Here is a 20,204-nt window from a genome sequence, read left to right as displayed (position 1 = left end):
CAATCACTTTCGACTATAAAAAAGGGCACTAGCCCACTCAATTTCCTCTTTAACGATCCCCTTTTGAAGCTTTACAACAACTCTATCTATAAAAACCTTATATGCCCCCAGGGCATAACTTAAAACCGTTGTCCTGGGGGCTCGTCATCCCTAAATACAAAATTTCCAGAACTTTTAACTACGTTGAACGAAATGGCTATCTCTAAACTTTGATTGAATGTTTTTGGGGAAATGGTGGGCGTGAGAGGGGGTTAATTACTATCCACTCACTTTCGACTATTAAAAAGGGCAATTTCAATTTTCCATCAAATTTTCTATATAAACCTTATATGCCCCAAGGGCATAACTTACAACCCTTGCACTGAGGGCTCTGAGGGGGTTATCATCCTAAAAGACCTAATTTCTAGAACTTTTAACTACGTTGAACAAAATGGATATTTCAAATTTTTGATTGGATGTGTTTGAGAAAATGGTGGGCGTGAGAGAGGCGTTAGTCGCTCTCCAATCAAAAGGCACTAGCCCTTTTAATTTTCAATTGAATGAGCCCTTTTGAAGTTTCTACGACAACGCTTTCAATAAAACCTTATATGCCCCCAGGGCATAACTTACAACCCTTGCCCTGAGGATTGTAAGGGGGGGTTGTCATCCTTAGCGACTTAATTTCCAAAACTTTCAACTACGTTGAATAAAATTGCTATGTAAAAATTTTGATTGGATATGTTTGGGGAAAAAGTGGGCGTGAGAGGGGGGATTAGTTGCCCTCAAAAACTTTCGACTACTAAAAAGGGCACTAGACCTTTGAACTTCCAATCGAATGAGGATTTTTTCAAGTTTCTACGACAAAGATATCAATAAAAACCTTATATGCCCCCAGGGCATAACTTATAACCCTTGCCCTGATGACTGTGGGGGGAATGTCCTGCTCAAAGGTAAAATTTCCTGAACTTTAAACTGCGTGATACAAAATGGCTATCTCAAAATTTTTATTGGATGTGTCTGGGGAAACGGTGGGCGTGGAAGGGGTGTTAAATACCTTCCAATCACTTTCGACTACTAAAAAGGGCACTAGCCATTTCAATTTTCAACCGAATGAGCCCTTTTTGAAGTTTCTACGACAACGCGTTCTATTAAACTTTATATGCCCCCAGGGCATAACTTACAACCCTCTCCCTGAGGGTTGTGGGGGGTTGTTATCCTCAAAGACCTAATTTCTATCTGGAAATCAACTACGCTGAACAAAATGGCTATCTAAAAATTTTGATTGGATGTATTTCGGGAAATGGTGAGTATGGAAGGGGTGTTAGTTGCATTCCAATCACTTTCGACTATTAAAAGGGCACAAGCCACTCCAATTTCCAATTGAATGAGCCCTTTTTGAAGTTTCGATACGAAGTGCCCTGGTCTAAAGGAAAAAAAATAATTAATAATACATTGTGCCAACATCGTTCTTATATGCCCTTAGGGCATAACTTAAAACCCTTGCCCTGAGGGTTGTGGGTAAGTGACCTCCTTAATAACATATTTTCTATCTGGAAATGAACTACGCTGAACAAAATGGCTATCTCAAAATTTTATTGGATATGTTTGTGAGAATTATGGTCGTGGGGGGGGGGGAGTTAGTTGCCCCCAATCACTTTCGACTATTAAAAAGGGCACTAGCCACTCCAATTTCTAATCGAATGAGGCCTTTTTGAAGTTTCTACGACAACTCCTTTGATACGAAGTGCCCTGGTATAGAGAAAGAAAAAAAAAGAAAAAAAAGATAGTAATACATTGTGTAAACATCGCTCTTTACTTAGGCAGCGCTATTGCGCTGCTTGTGATTGCACTGCCATCTAACGCACTATCATGAAAAGAAATTACGCAATAAGTGTTCAGTTTCTTAAGGTTTCACATTTTCTCACAATAGAAAAATAGAATCAAGACATTTTCTTACTTGCTGGAATGATTCTGTCTAATCTTCCATACTAAACAAATTTCTTTCTTAATGAAATGGGAGACTTGGATTACAGGCAAACCCAATACCTGACCTCGAAACTTTGCAGAATCCTGGGTCCTGTATTTTTTTTTCTGTGGCTTCTGCCGTTTTAATATATTGACAGTGCTGCACGGGTTTAGTCTAGAAGAAAGCGAAGAAAAAACTACTAAAAATTAGTTATTTTTGTTAAGAATGTCTAAAGATGTATTGGTGGATTTTGATGTATGGGCTGCCTTTTCTATCTATTTGAAAGATTTTTTTAAGGAAAAGTGCATTCAAATGTTTAGATAAACTTTACTTGACCTAAGAAATTTATGGATAACACATGAGGCTCAATTGCTCTAAAATGGGATACCACCAGATGGCTAATTTGTCAGTGTATATATATATACAAATCTTTAAATTATCCAACCAGTATTTTAATCCTAAGAGTCCAGCTGGACACAAGGAAACCTATTAAGAAAACAATTCTTACTCCATAGGCTAATAGCCTATGCAGAATAATCCTAGGTAAAGTTTTACCAAATCATATTATTGAGTTAGGAATAAAGTGAATACACCATTTGATGCCTTTTTTTATGCTGATTACGAATATAATCAGCATTTCTATTGGAAATGAATTTCAGCCACCCTATATATGCCAATTAATGGTTAGGTAAAATTCTACTTTAGCTACTTTTGGCTATCTTGGGAAGGGGTTAGGTTAGGAAAATGAGACTTTCAGGGATGGGTCTACAGGCTAAAGTAGCCTATGTCCCGGGAAGGTATTTTGAAGTACCTACCTCTACTCCTTCTCCCTCTAGAGGGTCATGAAATTTGCCTACATGACAAGTCTATAGGCTACCCATTGAAATTTTGACAAAACAACATTTTACCTTAATTTTCAGTTATCAGTTTCTTTTTCTCTGGCTTTAGCTGTGAAAATGCAATTTCAATTATTTGAGCAGAATTTTAAGACATATAAATAGTTTATTTCCAAAATTTAGGAAATGTATTTGCATATCTTTAAAACCTTATAAATAGGGATTGAGCAAAGTTGTGAAGCTGAAAACAATTTTGTTGTACTTCATTTAAGCAAAAGATCTATTTTGCAAGGTTTCACTTCTATAACTCACATATGTTTAAAGGTCATCAAAGGTCAGGACCCTCTAGAGGGAGAAGGAGTAGAGGTGGATACTTCAAAATATCTTCCCAGGACATATTTTAGCCTGTAGACCCATCCCTGAAAGTTTTATTTTCTTAACCTAACCCCTTTCAAAGATAGCGAAAAGTAGCTAAAGTAGAATTTTACCAAAATATATACCCTGAATTGGCATATATAGGGGGGCTGAAATTCATTTCCAATAGAAATGATTACTATATTCATAATCAGCATAAAAAAAAGGCATCGAGTGGTATATTCACTTTATGCATAAGTCAATAATATGATTTGGTAGAACTTTACCTAATCCTAGTTAACACATTTTGCAGGGGGAGAGCCTTTATCTTCAATTCTTTCCTTGTTTTTCCAGTTTTTCTAAGAAGTTCATGAATTTCTTAGGACCTAGCCTATATATTCATAGAATATATACCCCCACCCCCCTAATGTGCAAATATATACCTAGAATTGCATCCTCAATCTAAATATAACATCCATTTGTATCACAAATGAACTTTATTCCCATATTAGCCATGTGGTGGATGTCCCTCTAAAATGGATTCACTAAGCCTTTAAAATATCAGACCCTCTAGTTGTGCCAACCCATCCAAAATACTAAAATGGGTAAAATTCTACTTTAGATACTTTTGGCTATCTTGGAAAGGGGTTAGGTTAGGAAAATGAAACTTTCAGGGATGGGTCTGCAGGCTAAAGTAGGCCCATGTCCCAGGAATGTATTTTGAAGTACCTACCTCCACACCTTTTCCCTCTAGAGGATCTGAAGTTTGATGACCTTTAAAAATCTTTCAAATTGATAAAAAGCACATAGATATGAGTAATAAGTTTAAAATCTGCCTTCCCAGGATATGCCTTTAAAATGAGTGTCATTCAACATCACTTTTTAAAGTTCTGCTGGCCCAATAGCCCCACACTGTAAAGAAAAAAATCATTTGAGATTCTACAAAATTGTTTGTAATGTTTATCAACAACAAAATTTGAATTTCAACAGCTGAAATTGAATATTGGAGACCATTTTGGAAGTCCATGGTCATTATTGAATTTCCAATTTGTTGAGAAACAAAAATGCTGAATTCCCATACCCAAATTGAATTTTCAGTTTGTTGACAAAACAACATGTTTCATTTTAAGATCCTGATTGGATTTCCATTTGTTTGCTGGATTTCCCATTCTTTTATTGGATTTCCATCACAAGTGTTGTTCAATTTCCTTGGTCTACAGTCTAATATCTAGTTCTCAGGATTCAGTTTCCCTTTCTTCTTTCTGAAGCATCAGTAAATACAAAAAAAAATCTTGTTTATTTTACAAGAACAGAAAATTACAACAAAAAATTTCTCCCAGATAATATGACACCTCTTAATGGCCACATTTTTTCATGGTAGAAATCAGTAAATCAATGGCATAACAGCAGGCTGACAGAAGACACTTGAGTAAGAAATATCTTCTAATCAGGAAAATAGTGACACTTGGACCTGAAGTGGAATCAAATCAAGGCACAAATAAAAGAAAGACTTCCCCCTTTTTTCTACCTCCAGAGGTGAAACAATCCTGTCTCCACAAATCCTGTCTTTTTTTAATACCTTTGACTTACTCATTGTATCTCATCAAATCTCTTGTTTTCCGCCTCATAAAATATGTGTGCTATAAAAGTGAAACCTTGTAAAGTAGATCTTCTGCTTAAATGAAGTTCATCAAATTTGTTTTCAGCTTCACAACTTAGCTCAATCCCAATTTATAAGGTTTTGAAAAAAAAATATATAAATTTTGGAAAAAAGTATTAATATGGCTAAAAATTCTACATAAACAACAAGAATTGCATTTTTAGATCTAAAGTCAGAGAAAAAGAAACTGAAAATTGAGGTAAAATGTTGCTTTGTCAAAGTTTCAATAGGTTGCCTGTAGACCTGTCATGTAGACAAATTTCAGGCCTCTCCAGAGGGAGGAGATACTTCAAAATAACTTTCTGAGACATACTTTAGCCTGTAGACTCATCCCTGAAAGTTTCATTTCCTAACATAACCTCTTTCTAAGATAGCCAAAAGTAGTTAAAGTAGAATTTTACCCAAAAATGTTAAACAGTTTGATTTTGTTAATAGGCTATTTAGATTACAATAAATACAGGGCAAGATAGGCCTACCCAGTAGCATAGTTAGAGAGCTAATAACCAAAAACAGCTAAACTGCTGTTAAATCTCCATTGTACTGCTTGAAAAGTGAGTTGGTTATATGCCTAGTTAATTACCTATAGAGAAGGAAACATGTTAAGATAAGATAAGGGTTTATTCCAAAAACAACACAACGCAAAAAAACAAATGACCTTCCATAAGCTAATGCTTGTTTGGAAGTATTTACCCTCTCAAAATTAACACTTATAATATCATAATAAAGAGAAAAAAAGAGGAAAGAAAGAAAAAAAGAAGAAAAAATGAAAATCCTACACTCACTCGGCTCCTGGTCGCAATAACCAAAAATCAATGCTGTTAGTTTTGGAGTATGTGAATACTCCAAAACTTCCTGCCGCCATCCCATAAATAATAAATAAACGAAACAAAAAAAATTAAAATATATAGGAAAAACGGGTTCCGGGCAAACCTGAGAGTGACTCAACTATACCACCCTTTAAACAAATTCATACCTATGGAGACAAAGGGTTTTAAGGTCCTGACGGAACTCACATAGATTCGCTGAACTTTTTAAAGAAACAGGCAAATTATTCCAGACAACTGGCCCCACATGACGTATTGAAAATAGCGATCTAGTACTAGTAACTTGAGGTGTCCGTATATCTCTAGCATGACGAGTAGGATAATTGTGTACATCATCACCAGAAATAAATAAATTTAAAAAACACTTGGGAACCAAATTAGAAAAATACTTAAACATAAATAACCCATGGTAAAATTTCCCAAGACCTGACACAGGGATAATATTTACCTGTACATATTGGGATCTAACCGAGGTTCTCAGATTATCTCCAGACAACACTCGCAGTGCCATATTTTGTATCACACGTAACTGCTGCAAATGCACTGAAAATGTGCTAGACCATATACTCACGTAATATACTAAATACGGGTGAACTAACGAAAAATAAATCAATCTCAAAACAGAATCCTGGAAAATATTTTTTAACTTTCTCATCATTCCAACATTTCTTGCAATCTTACTACTAATAAAATAAACATGACTTTTAAAACTAAGGCATTCATCCACAATAACACCAAGGTATCGTATAGTATTTGTACGCTTAATTACATAATTCTCCATTTGCAAATCCAGAACCCAAGGGTAAAAATTTGATGATCTACCATATATAATAAAACCATATTTACTATGGTTTAACAAAAGCTTATTCACTCTCATCCACTTATCTATACCTAACATACCTCTTCTCATTATCTCTATTAAATCAGATTCAGTCTTTGCTGCAGCAGTAAAATGGGTATCATCTGCAAAATTAGGAATAATCACCCTACAATTAGAATGTGCACTATCTAACAAATCCAAAACAGAAAATCGTAAGTCGTTTATATAAACCAAGAATAAAAGCGGACCTAAAACAGAACCCTGTGGAACACCATAATCAACCATTCTTTCACCAGACCTCACATTAGAAATTTCAACGCACTGGGTCCTACCTCTCAAAAAAGTTTCAAAAGTTTCAAATAAGAATTGTTAAGAAAACAATTCTTACTTTGCAATTTGCAGAATAATTGTAGGTCTAGCTGACATAATTTTCATGCAGTCCCACTGTACTTTACACCCAATCCCCCCCCCTAATGTGCAAATACATAGCCCAAATTATATCATTCCTGTGCATTCTGCCTCCCTGCACTTGTTTTTCTGGTTCTTGTTTTGTCATAGTTGATTCAATTTACAGGAACACAAGAGAAAGGGTTAAAACAAGAGATGCATTGGGAGAATCATGATTGCCACCTGCTCAAAAATAAAATCCCAATTTTTCTTCCAAAAAAATCCCAGAACACAGTTTTTAGGTTATACAACATAAGGCTGCACATTGATGACATAAAAATCAAGGTGTATAATTCAAAATACAGTGAAACTTGGGTACTAGTTGTAACTAACAATTGATTATCAATATTCCTAGTATTATTTTGACATGAAAACATTCGGGTGGATTAGTAGGATCTACAACAAATAATTTTATGCCAAAACAATTTTACAAAGTTCCAAGAAAACATGTCAATGCATCCACGTTTCATTGTTATTTTAATTTCCTGTCCAAGAATTGATGTCATGCTTTGCAGCTGTATAGCACATCCAGACTATCTGTTTTCTGAAAAAATGGGACATAAATCTGGAAAAAGTAGTAGTTGTCCAGACTAGGCAGTTTTTTCAAAAACTTGGTGTTTCTTTTTTTTTTAAATGTGTTCATAAATTTATCAGCAATCCTCATCAAATCTGTTTTTCTGAGCCAAAACCTATAGAAAACAAATTTAAAGCCTCAGTTAAATACTTTACCTTTTTTCTATTCTAAACCATCTTAGACACCTATTTTATTTATCAATTATTGTGTCTAATCATCTCCTTCTTCTGGCATTTTTTCCAGAACAGCTGTCCACACTTCTACTTCTGTCCCATTTTTCCATTTTCTAACCCTCTGATTATTCCTGCCCAGAAAATAGAAAAATGAGATGGAAGACCTGTCTACATTCTTGGATTTCCATAATATTTTTCCAGACAATGGATAGTCTTGACATGCTAATGTTCAATATGGCTTGACAAGTAGTAAAACTTGCCTTTTATCATGTCTTCATTTGTCCATTTCCCTTTTACCATACCTGCTTTTCTGTTTAGCAAAAGTCTTGCCAATCAAGAAATGGACAGCAGAACTATCATTCATCTTACAAAAGTATCCTTTTGAAATCTCAAGGCCTGACTTCACTGCCCAGAAAACCTGGATTCCAAACTTACTAAGGTCTGAGAAAAATCTATACAATATCATTCAAACATTCAGTCCACAGATTCTTCATTGTATAATAAAAGGAATCTGCTGTTTTCACATGAAAGAATCCATAAGAAAAACAGACCCCTTTTTCCCAAATCTGGGTACTTAGAAGCCAACTTTCTTGGTATTAAACCTGGCCTTTGGGTATTTGAAGAGAAAACTGTAAAGCAACAGTCAGAAAAACTGCTATTACCAAGTTATTAGTAAAAAGCACTATGTAAAGCAACCAATTAAAAAATAACTAGTTTCTCAGATATTTATTGGTATGGTTCAGTAGTCACAGCTCAAATGACAACCCTAAGAAACTGGACAAATGAGCTTCAATAAATCAAACTAAGCTTGGTTAGCATAAGTGTAAACACTAAGTCTTCTTAGAGAATGTAATCCAGATAAATATTTTCAATTTTTCTTTGTTTATCTGGATACTCATCTGTGATCTTCAAAGATTTAAATACTTAGTGGAATATCATATGCATGAAAGTGTCTAAAAATATTAGAAAAATTGGGGGAATATGCTGATAGTGCTCAGAGTGATCTTTTGAATCAATTGGTGTATGATCTTTAAACAGGAAAAATGTACAACTACATATATTGAACCTAAACTATTGAATCTTGCTACAACCTAAGGAAATTTAGAATGCTGAGAGATCATTTGGTCAAGACTTAATAAAACTCATTTTTCACAAAGTTTCATCTGCAAAACACCAAACTAAAAAGACACTGGAACTGAGCATAGCAAGTTTTCCAATGGTATTTATCACTTCTGCTGCCCTAGATTTCGAAATACATTTGAGACTCATAAAATGATATCAAGAATTCAAGCAAATGTTTTTGTTCTGAATTTGCTGTTTGTTGTTTACATTGGAGTCAAATTTTCAAAAGTCAATTCCCAAACCAAAAAAATCATAGCCCCAGTGTAATAGAGCAAATCCAGAGGGAACAAACGAAGGAGATTGAAAATCTCCTTTTAATAAAAAATCCCAGTTTTTAGCAAAAAATTCCTTTTTTTACAGAAAGTCCCAAAAATCCCAGACACAAAAAATCTCAGACTGTAAAAAAGATCCTGGAAAACTGGGATTAATCCCAGACGGTGGCAACCTTGGGGAGAATAGATGGGAAATATATAATTTGGGCTATTTGCACATTAGGGAAGGGGACGTAAAGTATAGTAGGACTGCATGCAAAATGTGTTAGTGTGCTACAATTAATCTGCATAGCCTATTATGAAGCAAGAATTGTTTTCTTAACATGTTTCCTTCTCTCTGGGTAATTAACTAGGCATATACCATGAATTGTTCCAAAATTGGATCTGTCAGAATTTTCTTTATATGCTAGGCTGCTTAGGCTTTACTAGTTTATGGGCTAAACACTAAAAGTTTTAAATGCCCTGATGGTCAGCAGCAGGGCCCTAATCATGGGTCCTTTTTGCAATCTTCAAAAGTAGGTGATTTAGGCAAATAAAACTTAGGAATATATCCAGAGGCTTAATGATCTCTAGGGAAGATATTTTGAACCATATACTTCTACTCCTCCCTCCAGAGGGCATTGACCTTAACGACCTTTAAGAATCTTTGTGTTATAAAAGTAAAACCTTTCAAAATGGATCTTCTGTTCAATTGAGGTATGAAAAAAAATTGTTTTTTGAGCCTCATACCTTTGCTGAATCTCAATTTATAAGGTTTTAAATATCTATAAATTTGTTCCTTAAAGCTATTAAGAAACCCTTTGATAATGCTTAAAACTACTGAAATAACAGATTGCATTTTCAGAAACCAAAGCTAATGGAAAAGAAAATGAAAACTCAAAATTAAGGTTAAACATTTTTTGTCAGAGTTCAGATAGGTACCATTTAGGCAATCTTCTAAGAACCAGAGATAATAAAAGGTTGATATAATAGCTTGGTAATATCTTCCCAGGGTATAATTTTGATGTTCGATTCATTCCTGAAAGTTATATTCTCCTAACTTAACTACTTTCCAAGATAGGAAGAAGCCCTTAAACTAGAATTTTACCCCTAATCACAGACATGTGGTTTAAGTCTCAGCTTAAATATGGTAAACACTGCCCAATTTTTTACATATGATCTTACAGTTGGGTATTTCAAAGCATTTACATCCACCCCTTCCCCTCCAAGAGGTAGTGACGTATATATTTCCATTACTGAGCTATGGATTACATGAGCATAACACTTGATGCCTTTTTATGCTCTTTCTAAATAGGCTATAATAATTATTTTTATTGGAAATTCAATTTTAAGCTCTTTATAAACTCTTAAAGATGATATATTTTCTCTTATTTTTGGCTATAGAAAAGGGTTAGAAAAATTTTTACTTCATAACATGCAGAATAATTGTACTTAACATGTTTTGACTGCAGCTCTTCTATTCTTCCTCATCCCTCCCCCCTAATATGCCAATATATAACCTTTCATATGTTTTCTGGCACTTGATTTCTCACAGTTGATTCAATGTACAGGTTCACAGGTTTAATCAACAGTGATGCTAACAGCTCAAAGGAAACACAACAATTTTTTAAATATTAAATAAAAAAACAACAATTTTTTCAACTGAAAGTAAGGAGCAACATTAAAACTTAAAACAAACAGAAATTATTATGTATATGAGAGGCCCCCCCCCCCTTGTCAATACCTTGCTCTTTATGCTAAAAATTTTTATTTTAGTACCAAGTGAGCTATTTATTCTAATTAAATGGCCTTTGTGATTCAGGGGTCATTCTTAAAGAATTAGAACAAAGTTCAAACTTTACCATAAAGAGCAAGGTATTGACAAGGGGGAGAACTCCCTCATGTACATAATAATTTCTGTTTGTTTTAAGCTTTAATGTTGCTCCTTATGTTCAGTTGAAAATACTTGTTGTTTTATTTAATTTCTGATTGTTTTTAAATAACGCTGGGAAATCCAGCACCCCCTTCAGAGGAAATTTCCTTTCCTCATTAAAAATTCTCCATGGAAAGATCCTCTCCTGCTGACCCCCCTCCCCTCAGAAAAAATCTCCTCTGAAAATGTTGGTATATTTCCCAATAACCAATACTATTTGTAAACAATGCGCAAAGTTTGTAACTTGCAGCCCCTCCCCTGGGACTGTATGGGATTAAGTCATCCTCAAAGACATGGTCATTAGCTTTTTCAACTATATTGAACAAAATAGCTATCTCAAAATATTGATCAGGTGACTTTGGGAAAAAAATTGCATGGGAGGAGGCCTAGTTGCCCTCCAATTTTTGTATGGCACTAGAACTTTTAATTTCCATTATGGACCCTCTTGCAATATTCTAGGACCACTCAGTCAATACAATTACCCCTAGAAAACACAATAAACATGCATCAGTGATCTTTATTCTGGCAAAAAATACAAATTTCACTTTTTGCAGATAGGAGTCTAGAACCTCTACAGTAGGGTTCTCTGATACTCTGAATCTGACTATCTGATTTTCATTAAGATGCTGTGACTTTTAGGGGGTGTTTCCTCCTTTTTTCAAAAATGAGGCAAATTTTCTCAGGCTTCTTACTTTTGATGGGTAAGTCTAAACTTGATGAAACATATATTTGAAATCAGCATAAAAATCTAATTCTTTTGATGTCTCTATTGGTATCAAAATTTGGTTTTTCAGAGTTTTGGTTACCATTGAGCCAGGTTGCTCCTTACTTACAGTTCATTACCACAAACTGTTTGATTTATAAATTGATTATTCAGTTGGGTCATGATGAATCAATGCCCTTGAATTACATAATTTTCACAAAATGGAATTATAACTGAATAGTAAGTTTTAACCCTCTGACCAGGTATCCTGCAATTTACATATGCAGCAGCTACTAGTTTAATTCTATGCTAAAAACCTGTCATTTGGATGTGCTTGCATTTATTTAGGCTTATTTACATTGCTATCACATGATTTCACTATTCAAGGATTCTTCCTGTGTTGACAAATTCTATGCATCCCAATTTTGACATACTCACATCATTCATGGTTCATTTTTCATTGTTATTCAAGGAACTACCAAATCTATATGTATTTTTGTGCTGGTAGATTGATATTGTTTTTTAATGTCTTGCTATATGCCTGAATACTCATACTATTATTGGCATGTAAACCAACATTTTGTTTTTTTGAATTATATGCATTTGATTTGTGTTGCAGTATACTGGTAGGCCCTAATTGGGAAGTAAGATGGAAGAATCTGAGGACAGTGCCTTGTCAGGATGAAAATAGTTTGGATATGGAATGATTAGGCTTTGGCAATAGAAATAAAGTTTGTATTTTCAAACATTTACTTTACCATTTCAGAGGCAACGTTATAGCATTGCCTATAGTAAAGGCCATACAGCTCCAATGTTTTATTATATTTTTTTCCCAGAGGCACTTCTTAAGGAAGGGGTCATTGTAGAAACTTCAAAGAGGGCTCATTTGATTAGAAATTGAGTTCTAGTGCCCTTTTTAAGGGTCAAAGGTGATTGGAAGGCAACTAACACCCCTTTCTCGCCCACCAGTTCCCCAAACATATCCAATCAAAATTTTTTAGATAGCCATTTTGTTCTACATAGTTGATTTCCAAACAGAAATTATGTTTTTGAGGAGGACACTCCCTCCACAGCCCTTAGGGCACGGGTTGTAAGTTATGCCCTGAGGGCATATAAGGTGTTTTACAGAAAGCTTTGTCGTAAAAAATTAAAAAAGGGCTCATTCAATTGGAAATTCAAAGGGCTTCTGTCCTTTTTAATAGTTGAAAGTGATAGGAGGGCAATTAACCCCCCTCTCACGCCCACCTTTCCCCAAACACATCCAATCAAAATTTTGAGATAGCCATTTTGTTCAATGTAGTTGAAAATTTTGGAAATTAGGTCTTTGAGGATAACAGCCCCCCCACACCCCTCAGGGAAAGGATTGTAAGTTATGCCCTGGGGGCATATAACGTTTTTATAGACAATGTTGTCATAGAAACTTCAGAAAGGGCTCATTCGATTGTAAGTTTAAATGGGTAGTTCACTTTTTAATAGTCAAAAGTGATTGGAGGGCAACTAACACCCCTTCAACGCCCACCATTTCCCCAAACACATCCAATCAAAATTTTGATATAGCCATTTTGTTCAACATAGTTGAAATTTCTAGAAATTATATCTTTGAGCAGGACACTCCACACACATTTTTCAGGGCAAGGGTCATAAGTTATGCCCTGGGAGCATATATGGTTCTTATGGAAGGAAGGCTCGTATAAACATCAAAGGGGGCTCATATGATTGGAAATTGAAAGTTCTAGTTCACTTTTTAATCATCAAAAGATATCAGAGGGTAACCAGCCCCCTCCTCCCCTCAAACCCCTTTTTCCCAAATGCATCTGATAAAAATTTTGAGATGGCTATTTTGTTAAAAATAGTTCAAAGATCATATAACAAAAATTCCAGTGTCAACACGCCCCCCCAGGGCCCGGGGGCAGGTGTTGTAAGTTATGCCCTGGGGGAATATATAGTTCTTATGGAAGGGATGCTTGTAAAACTTCAGAGAGGGCACATTTGATTGGAAATTGAAAGTTTGATGTCACTTTTTAAGAGTGAAAAGAGATTGGAGGGCACCTAGCCATGCCCTGTTTTTCTGAAACCCATCTGATAAGAACTTTAAGATAGCAATTTTTTAAAAATAGTTCAAAGACTATATAATGAAAATTCTAGGGTTGACACAACCCCTCAGGGCCCAAAGGCAGCCATTGTAAGTTATGCCCTGGGGGAATTTGTAGTTCTTATGGAAGGGATGCTCATAAAAACTTCAGAGAGGGCTCATTTGATTGGAAATTGAAAGTTCTAGTTCAGTTTTTAATATTCAAAAGAGATTGGAGGGCAACTAGCCCCTGCCCCTTTTTTCCCAAATGCAGCCGATAAAAATTTTGAGATAGCCATTAAGTTTAAAATTGTTCAAAAGTCAGATAACAAAAACTCAGGTGTCAACACAACCCCCCAGGGCCAGGGGGCAGGCGTTGTAAGTTACGCCCTGGGGACATATATGGTTCTTATGAAAGGGATGCTCATATAAACTTCTGAGAGGGCTCATTTGATTGGAAATTGAAAGTTCTAGTTCGCTTTTTAAGAGTCAAAAGAGATCCGAGGGTAACTACCCCCCCCCCCCCCATGCCTTCTTTTTCCATACCCATCTGATGAAAATTTTGAGATAGACATTTTTGTTAAAAAAAAATAGTTCAAAAGTTTGATAAGAAAAACCCCGGTGTCAATACAACTCCCACTCACAGCCCAGGGGAAGGTGTTCTAAGTTATGCCCTAAAGGCGTGTATGGTTCTTATGAATAGGATGCTTATACAAACTTCATAGAGGGCTCATTTGATTGGAAATTGAAAATCCTAGTTCATTTTTAAGAGTCAAAAGAGATCAGAGGGCAACTATCCCCCCCTACGCCCCTTTCCCCCTAATGCATCCGATGAAAAATTTTGAGATATCCATTTTGTTAAAAATAATTCAAAGGTCAGATAAAAAAAAACTCTGGTGTCAACAAAACCACCCAGGACCTGGGGGCAGGTGTTGCAAGTTATGCCCTGGGGGCTTCTTATGGAAGGGATGCTTGTATAAATTTCATAGAGGGCTGTTTGAATAGAAATTGAATGTTCTAGTTCAATTTTTAAGGGTCAAAAAAGATTGGAGGGCCCCTAGCTCCCCACCCCTTTTTTTCCCAAGCCCATCCGATACAAATTTTGAGATAGCTATTCTTTTAAAATAGTTCAAAGGTCAGATAACAAAAACTCCGGTGTCGACACAACCCCCCAGGGCCCAGGGGTTAGACATTGTAAGCTATGTCCTGGGGCTGTATATTGTTCTTATGAAGGGGATGTTCACCTAAACTTCTGAGAGGGCTCATTTGAATAGAAATTAAAAGTTCTAGTTCATTTTCTCAGAGTAAAAAAGATCAGAGGGCAACTAGCCCCTTCTGCCCACCACGCCTTTGGGTTTATCAAATGGATAAACCCATCCGATAAAAATCTGAGGTGACCATTTTGTCAAAAATAGTTCAAACATCAGATATTAAAACTCCAGGTCCGACACAATCCCCCAGGGCCCAGGGAGAGGCGTTGTAAGTTATACTCCGGGGATATATATGGTTCTTATAGACGGTATGCTTGTATAAACTTCAGAGAGGGCTCATTTGATTGAAAATTGAAAGTTCTAGTTCACTTTTAAAGAGTCAAAAGAGACCAATGGGCAATTAGCCTCCCCCCCCCCCCGACGCCCTTTTCCCCCAACCCATCAATAAAAATTTTGAGATAGCCATTTTGTTAAAAATAGTTCAAATATCAGATAATAAAAACTATGGGATTGACACAAACCCATTTTTTCATTTTGGTATTGTTATTTTGATGCCAGTTTTGATACTTTGATGAACATTTTTTTTTTTAAGTTCGATTTCGAAATAAGGAATTTTCAAAACTTAAAACATTTTGCAATCAAAAACAAACAAGAATTAATTTTAAAAAAAACTCTCCGAAAAATAAGTTTTTCAAAGAAAATTATAGGCCATTTTAAACTTAGGCTCAGCAGATACAAATACCTGTTAAAATTCAAACTCAGAACAACCAAGAAATTACTATTAAAGAATAAATGAAACCCAAAACGAACAGAAATTAAATAAACAATCATAGGAAAAAACATAACAAGTAATAATAAAAATGAATAAATAGATCGTAAAGCGAGTAATGCTTAGATTGAATATGAAAATCAAGCTGAAAACAAAAAAAAAATATTTTGCTATTGAAGCATAAATTACACTTAAAACGAACAGAAATTAAATAAACAATCAATGCAAACAAACATACAATATATATTAATGTAAATGAATAAATAAATCTTAAAACAAGTGAAACTTAAATTTAATATGCAAATGAATCTTGAAACGAACAAAAATCACTACAAACAAGAATTTGGGTGTCACCTCCGTCTCTCACTGTAGAAGTCTAAAACCTATTGCGTCATTGGCGCTTTACTGAAAACTATGTGCGTCTTGAACAGTCTTGGAAAGTATAAACAACATATTTGATGTATAATGATATTAATTGTTGAAAGATCCATCAGTTCAACAAGTTATTTCACTGTAATTTTATTATTATTTTCAATTCTGTAAGAACTGAAAAAGGAAATATTTGTAATATAGGCTAATTTGTTTTCAGTTAAGCGCCAATGACATTATAGACTTTTGGTTTTTATATACAGATTAGGAAGGGGGCAGTATCCACACTCTTGTCTGTATTGAAATTATATTTTCCTTGAACTCCTTCAGAACGAGCTAGTAAATTAAACGGACTATTTCACGCACAATGATATGAATTACTGAAAGATCATCAATTCAAAATGTTACTATAATTTTAATGTTTATTTTCAATATTAAGTATAAAAGAAAATATTTGTCATAAAATTGGTTTTCAGTGAAGCGCCAATAACGCAGTAGGTTTTAGACTTTTACAGTGAGAGAAGGAGGTGGTACCCAAACTCTTGTTTTTAGTGATTTGTGTTTGTTTCAAGCTTGATTTGCATATTCAATTTAAGTTTCACTCGTTTTAAGATTTATTTTTTCATTTACATTAATATCTATTGTATGTTCTTTGCATTGATTGTTTATTTAATTTCTGTTCGTTTTAAGTTTCTATACTTCAGTAACAAAATATTTTTTTTTCGTTTTAAGCTTGATTTTCATATTCAGTCTAAGCATTATTCGCTTCAAGATCTGTTTATTAATTTATATTTATTACTTGTTGTATGTTTTTTGCTATGATTGTTTATTTAATTTCTGTTCGTTTTGGGTTTGATTCATTCTTTAATAGTAATTTCTGGTCGTTCTGAGTTTGAATTTTAACAGGTATTTGTATCTGCTGAGCTTAAATTTTAAAATGGCCTTTACTTTTCTTTGAAAAACTTATTTTTCGGGAAGTTTTTTTAATTAATACTAAAAAAAAGCTGTCTGTACTAAACAAAATTTTACTTTAAATAAATTTTGATAAATTGCTGTTTAAAAAAATTTACTTAACCATTTACAAAAAACAACGTTTTTTAAACCGAATTGGAAAAATAAATATGTGGTCAGAGGGTTAAACAAATATTTTTACCCATTTTGTAGCCAAAATTAAGATAAAAAGGTATGAATTTTGTTGTCCATAAAGGGCTTGAAATTTAATTACTAAGTAAAATGATTTTCATATTCAGGAAGAGCATAAAAAATGGCATCAAGTAGTGTTTTCACCTAATTCACAGCTCAGTAATAGAAATATTGCCAAATTTACTATTAATGGACTTCAAAAATTGTTGCTGTGTAAAAGTATACCTTAAAAAAATAGAATCTTCTGTTCAAATAGTCAAGTAAAAAAAAGGTCAAGTAATATGTTTTGAATATTGTACCCTTGCTCAATCCTGATTTTAGGCCCTGGATTTATTCCTTAAAGTTTTATTCATCTAACTCAGCTACTTTCCAAGGTAGCAAGAAACCCCTCAACTGGTATTTTACCCAAAAATTGGACTGACATGTCTAGTCTATTGACTTTGTTTGGTTTTAGTAATATTGTTACAAGATTCAGTAGTCTTGGTAGAGGATTCGTTTTCTAGACAATATTCAGTACTTCTATGTTAAACGCACTCTTTTATATAGTGCTTGTTTGGTTAATGCTAATGAAATAAAATAAAATAGGATGAATATATAATAGTTTAGAAACAAATTTGGGCTATATATTTGCACTTTAGGGGGGGGGGGGTAAAGCATTCCATATATTAAATACATAACCTAACCAAACCTAGGTACCTTTTTCTCCCTCTAAATTCCAAAAAACAGCAGTTTAAATATCGTCAACGCATGTTAAAACCACGCTAAGTATTCATTACTGTATAGTAGTGTCTTGAATTAACCCATACAAAACGGGTTTTCTGTCGCGTCTCCAGTGCGTTTAACATAGAAGTACCCAATATTCTTATGCATAGCCTCTTCTAAACTAAACATTATTATAACAAAAAGAAGTACTGTTTGATTCCTATTCATTGTTTTCAAATATATTGGTCACTGCTGTGACAATACATCTCACCCTCCTTTCCCCCTAATTTGGCCAAATATAATCCTTGGCTACAAAACTTTTTGACTATATTTGTTTTTTGTGTTTTTTTTGTTTTTTTATTTCTCATTATGAACCAACGGCTGATGAGCATTAAGTACAAACAATGATGCAAACCAACATAAACATCAAATTACTGTATATAGCCTTGGGAAATATCTGGCAAGGGACTAGGATACAATATTTTGAAATAGTATTAAATGGCACTACTCATTTGTTATAAATGTTATGTATACAGTATTTATGTACAGAGTATACAGTATATATATAATATATACAGAAGATGCCATTCACAAGAGTGTCACCCTTTTTTTAGAGGAAAAGACTGTAATAACAGAAGAGAAATATTACTTGATTCCCTGTTCACCGATTGTTTCCAAATATAGGCTAATAGATGCTGTTGTGACAAGCACATGCTAGTTTTACCCCCACCCCTCAATGTCTGGCTATAGTCCTTGGCCATATACAAAAAGTTTGCTTATTTTCTTGTTTTTATTATCAACGAAACCCTAAAAAGAAATAATTCAATCTTCTAATTCAAATAATTAATAATAATAATTCAAACATAGCCTAGGGCCAAACATATAGCCACCATACATAGATCAAACATAGCCAAACATACATCAAACATATCCATACATTAGGAGGGTTTCAATTATCACTACTCAGTCTTTTGTTCAGAAAAAGCCATCAATAGGGAATCCAATAATATTACTTTTTTGTTATTATAGTGCTTTAGTTCAGACAAGAATCTTGCACCAAGATTATCAAAACAAAACAAAATCAGCTGACTCTGTATAAAACCTAGGGTTGTGCCAAGGCATTGGCACAGGGGGAGGGGGGTTGGAATGTAAATCCATAGCAACTATTATACTTCCAGAGACTATTGAATAGGGAGTTTAGTGGTATTAATGATTATTAAAGTGTTTAAACTGCAGTTTTTTTAATCCCCTGTTCTAAACTAAATTTCTATAGTTATAAAACTATAATATATAGTTATATATAGTTATGAAGTTATAAACAACTAATCTCTTACTTTATTATATTCAGAAAATTATATTTATTGAATTTTTGGAAATAATTCTAGTTTAACTACAAACCAGCACAGTAGCCTCTGTATCAATAGCCAAAAACTTCACTTTTTTAGAATTAGCGTTTTTAATCAACTGTTGATGTGAATTTTTTGTTTTTTAAATGATGTAGAACCAGCAAAATCTGATCACACTTGAATATAGCTTAGGGCTTTATCCAGGCATTACAAGGAGAGTTTAGGAAGTGGTTAACATAGAAGCAACTCTGAAAATCAAATAATTAGAAATTTTCTGAATGTAATGAAATTAGAATTTTCTCAAAATAGTGTTTATTCCAGAAGAGAGGATAAGCTGCATTGTTTTAATAAATCCTGCCATAAGTAAGTCTTTTGAAGTATTTCTCTCCAGCCCCCCCCCCTCCCTCCTCCCAAGGGCATTAACATTTGTTAAACTTAGACAAAGTTTGTGTTATAGGTTAAAAGTGTAACTTTAAGAAATAAAACCAAAGCACACATCAAGCCTAGGGAAAGTATTGTGAGCTTCACTTCTTCTTCTTTGGCAAAAAGCACTTGAAAAGGGATTAAGATAAGATAAGGGTTTATTCCAAAAACAACACAACACAAAAAAAACAAATGACCTTCCATAAGCTAACGCTTGTTCGGAAGTATTTAGCCTCTTAAAATTAACACTTATAATAACATAATAAAGAGAAAGAAGAGAAAAAAAAGAAAGAAAGAAAAAGAAAAAAAAGAAGAAAAAATGAAAATCTTACACTCACTCGGCTCCTGGTCGCAATAACCAAAAATCAATACTTCACATACTCCAAAACTTCCCGCCGCCATCCCATAAATAATAAATAAACAAAAAAAAAAAAAAAAAAAAATATAGGAAAAACGGGTTCCGGGCAAACCTGAGAGTGACTCAACTATACCACCCTTTAAACAAATTCATACCTATGGAGACAAAGG

General features: G+C 34.2%; 1 protein-coding gene across 2 annotated transcripts in view; it reads left to right on the top strand.

Moving 5' to 3' along the window:
- Window positions 1-2,137: 2,137 nt before the first annotated feature.
- The window catches only part of LOC148939671 (tRNA-specific adenosine-34 deaminase regulatory subunit adat3-like), a 33,952-nt gene continuing 15,885 nt past the window's right edge, over window positions 2,138-20,204 (top strand). The window contains exon 1 of one of the 2 annotated variants that reach the window (XM_089106789.1): window positions 2,138-2,200. In XM_089106789.1, coding sequence (XP_088962915.1) covers window positions 2,171-2,200 — 30 coding nt within the window. In that variant the 5' untranslated portion in view covers window positions 2,138-2,170. The remainder of the gene's footprint in view (window positions 2,201-20,204) is intronic. The other variant, XM_089106788.1, reaches the window with a different exon arrangement.

The sequence above is a fragment of the Artemia sp. Qi Xiang Cuo genome, chromosome 21 (assembly GCF_049724085.1).
Source record: "Artemia sp. Qi Xiang Cuo chromosome 21, ASM4972408v1, whole genome shotgun sequence".
Lineage (NCBI taxonomy): Eukaryota > Metazoa > Arthropoda > Branchiopoda > Anostraca > Artemiidae > Artemia > Artemia sp. Qi Xiang Cuo.
The sequence above is the reverse complement of the archived record's forward strand: the minus strand, read 5'-3'. Positions and strand labels throughout refer to the sequence as shown.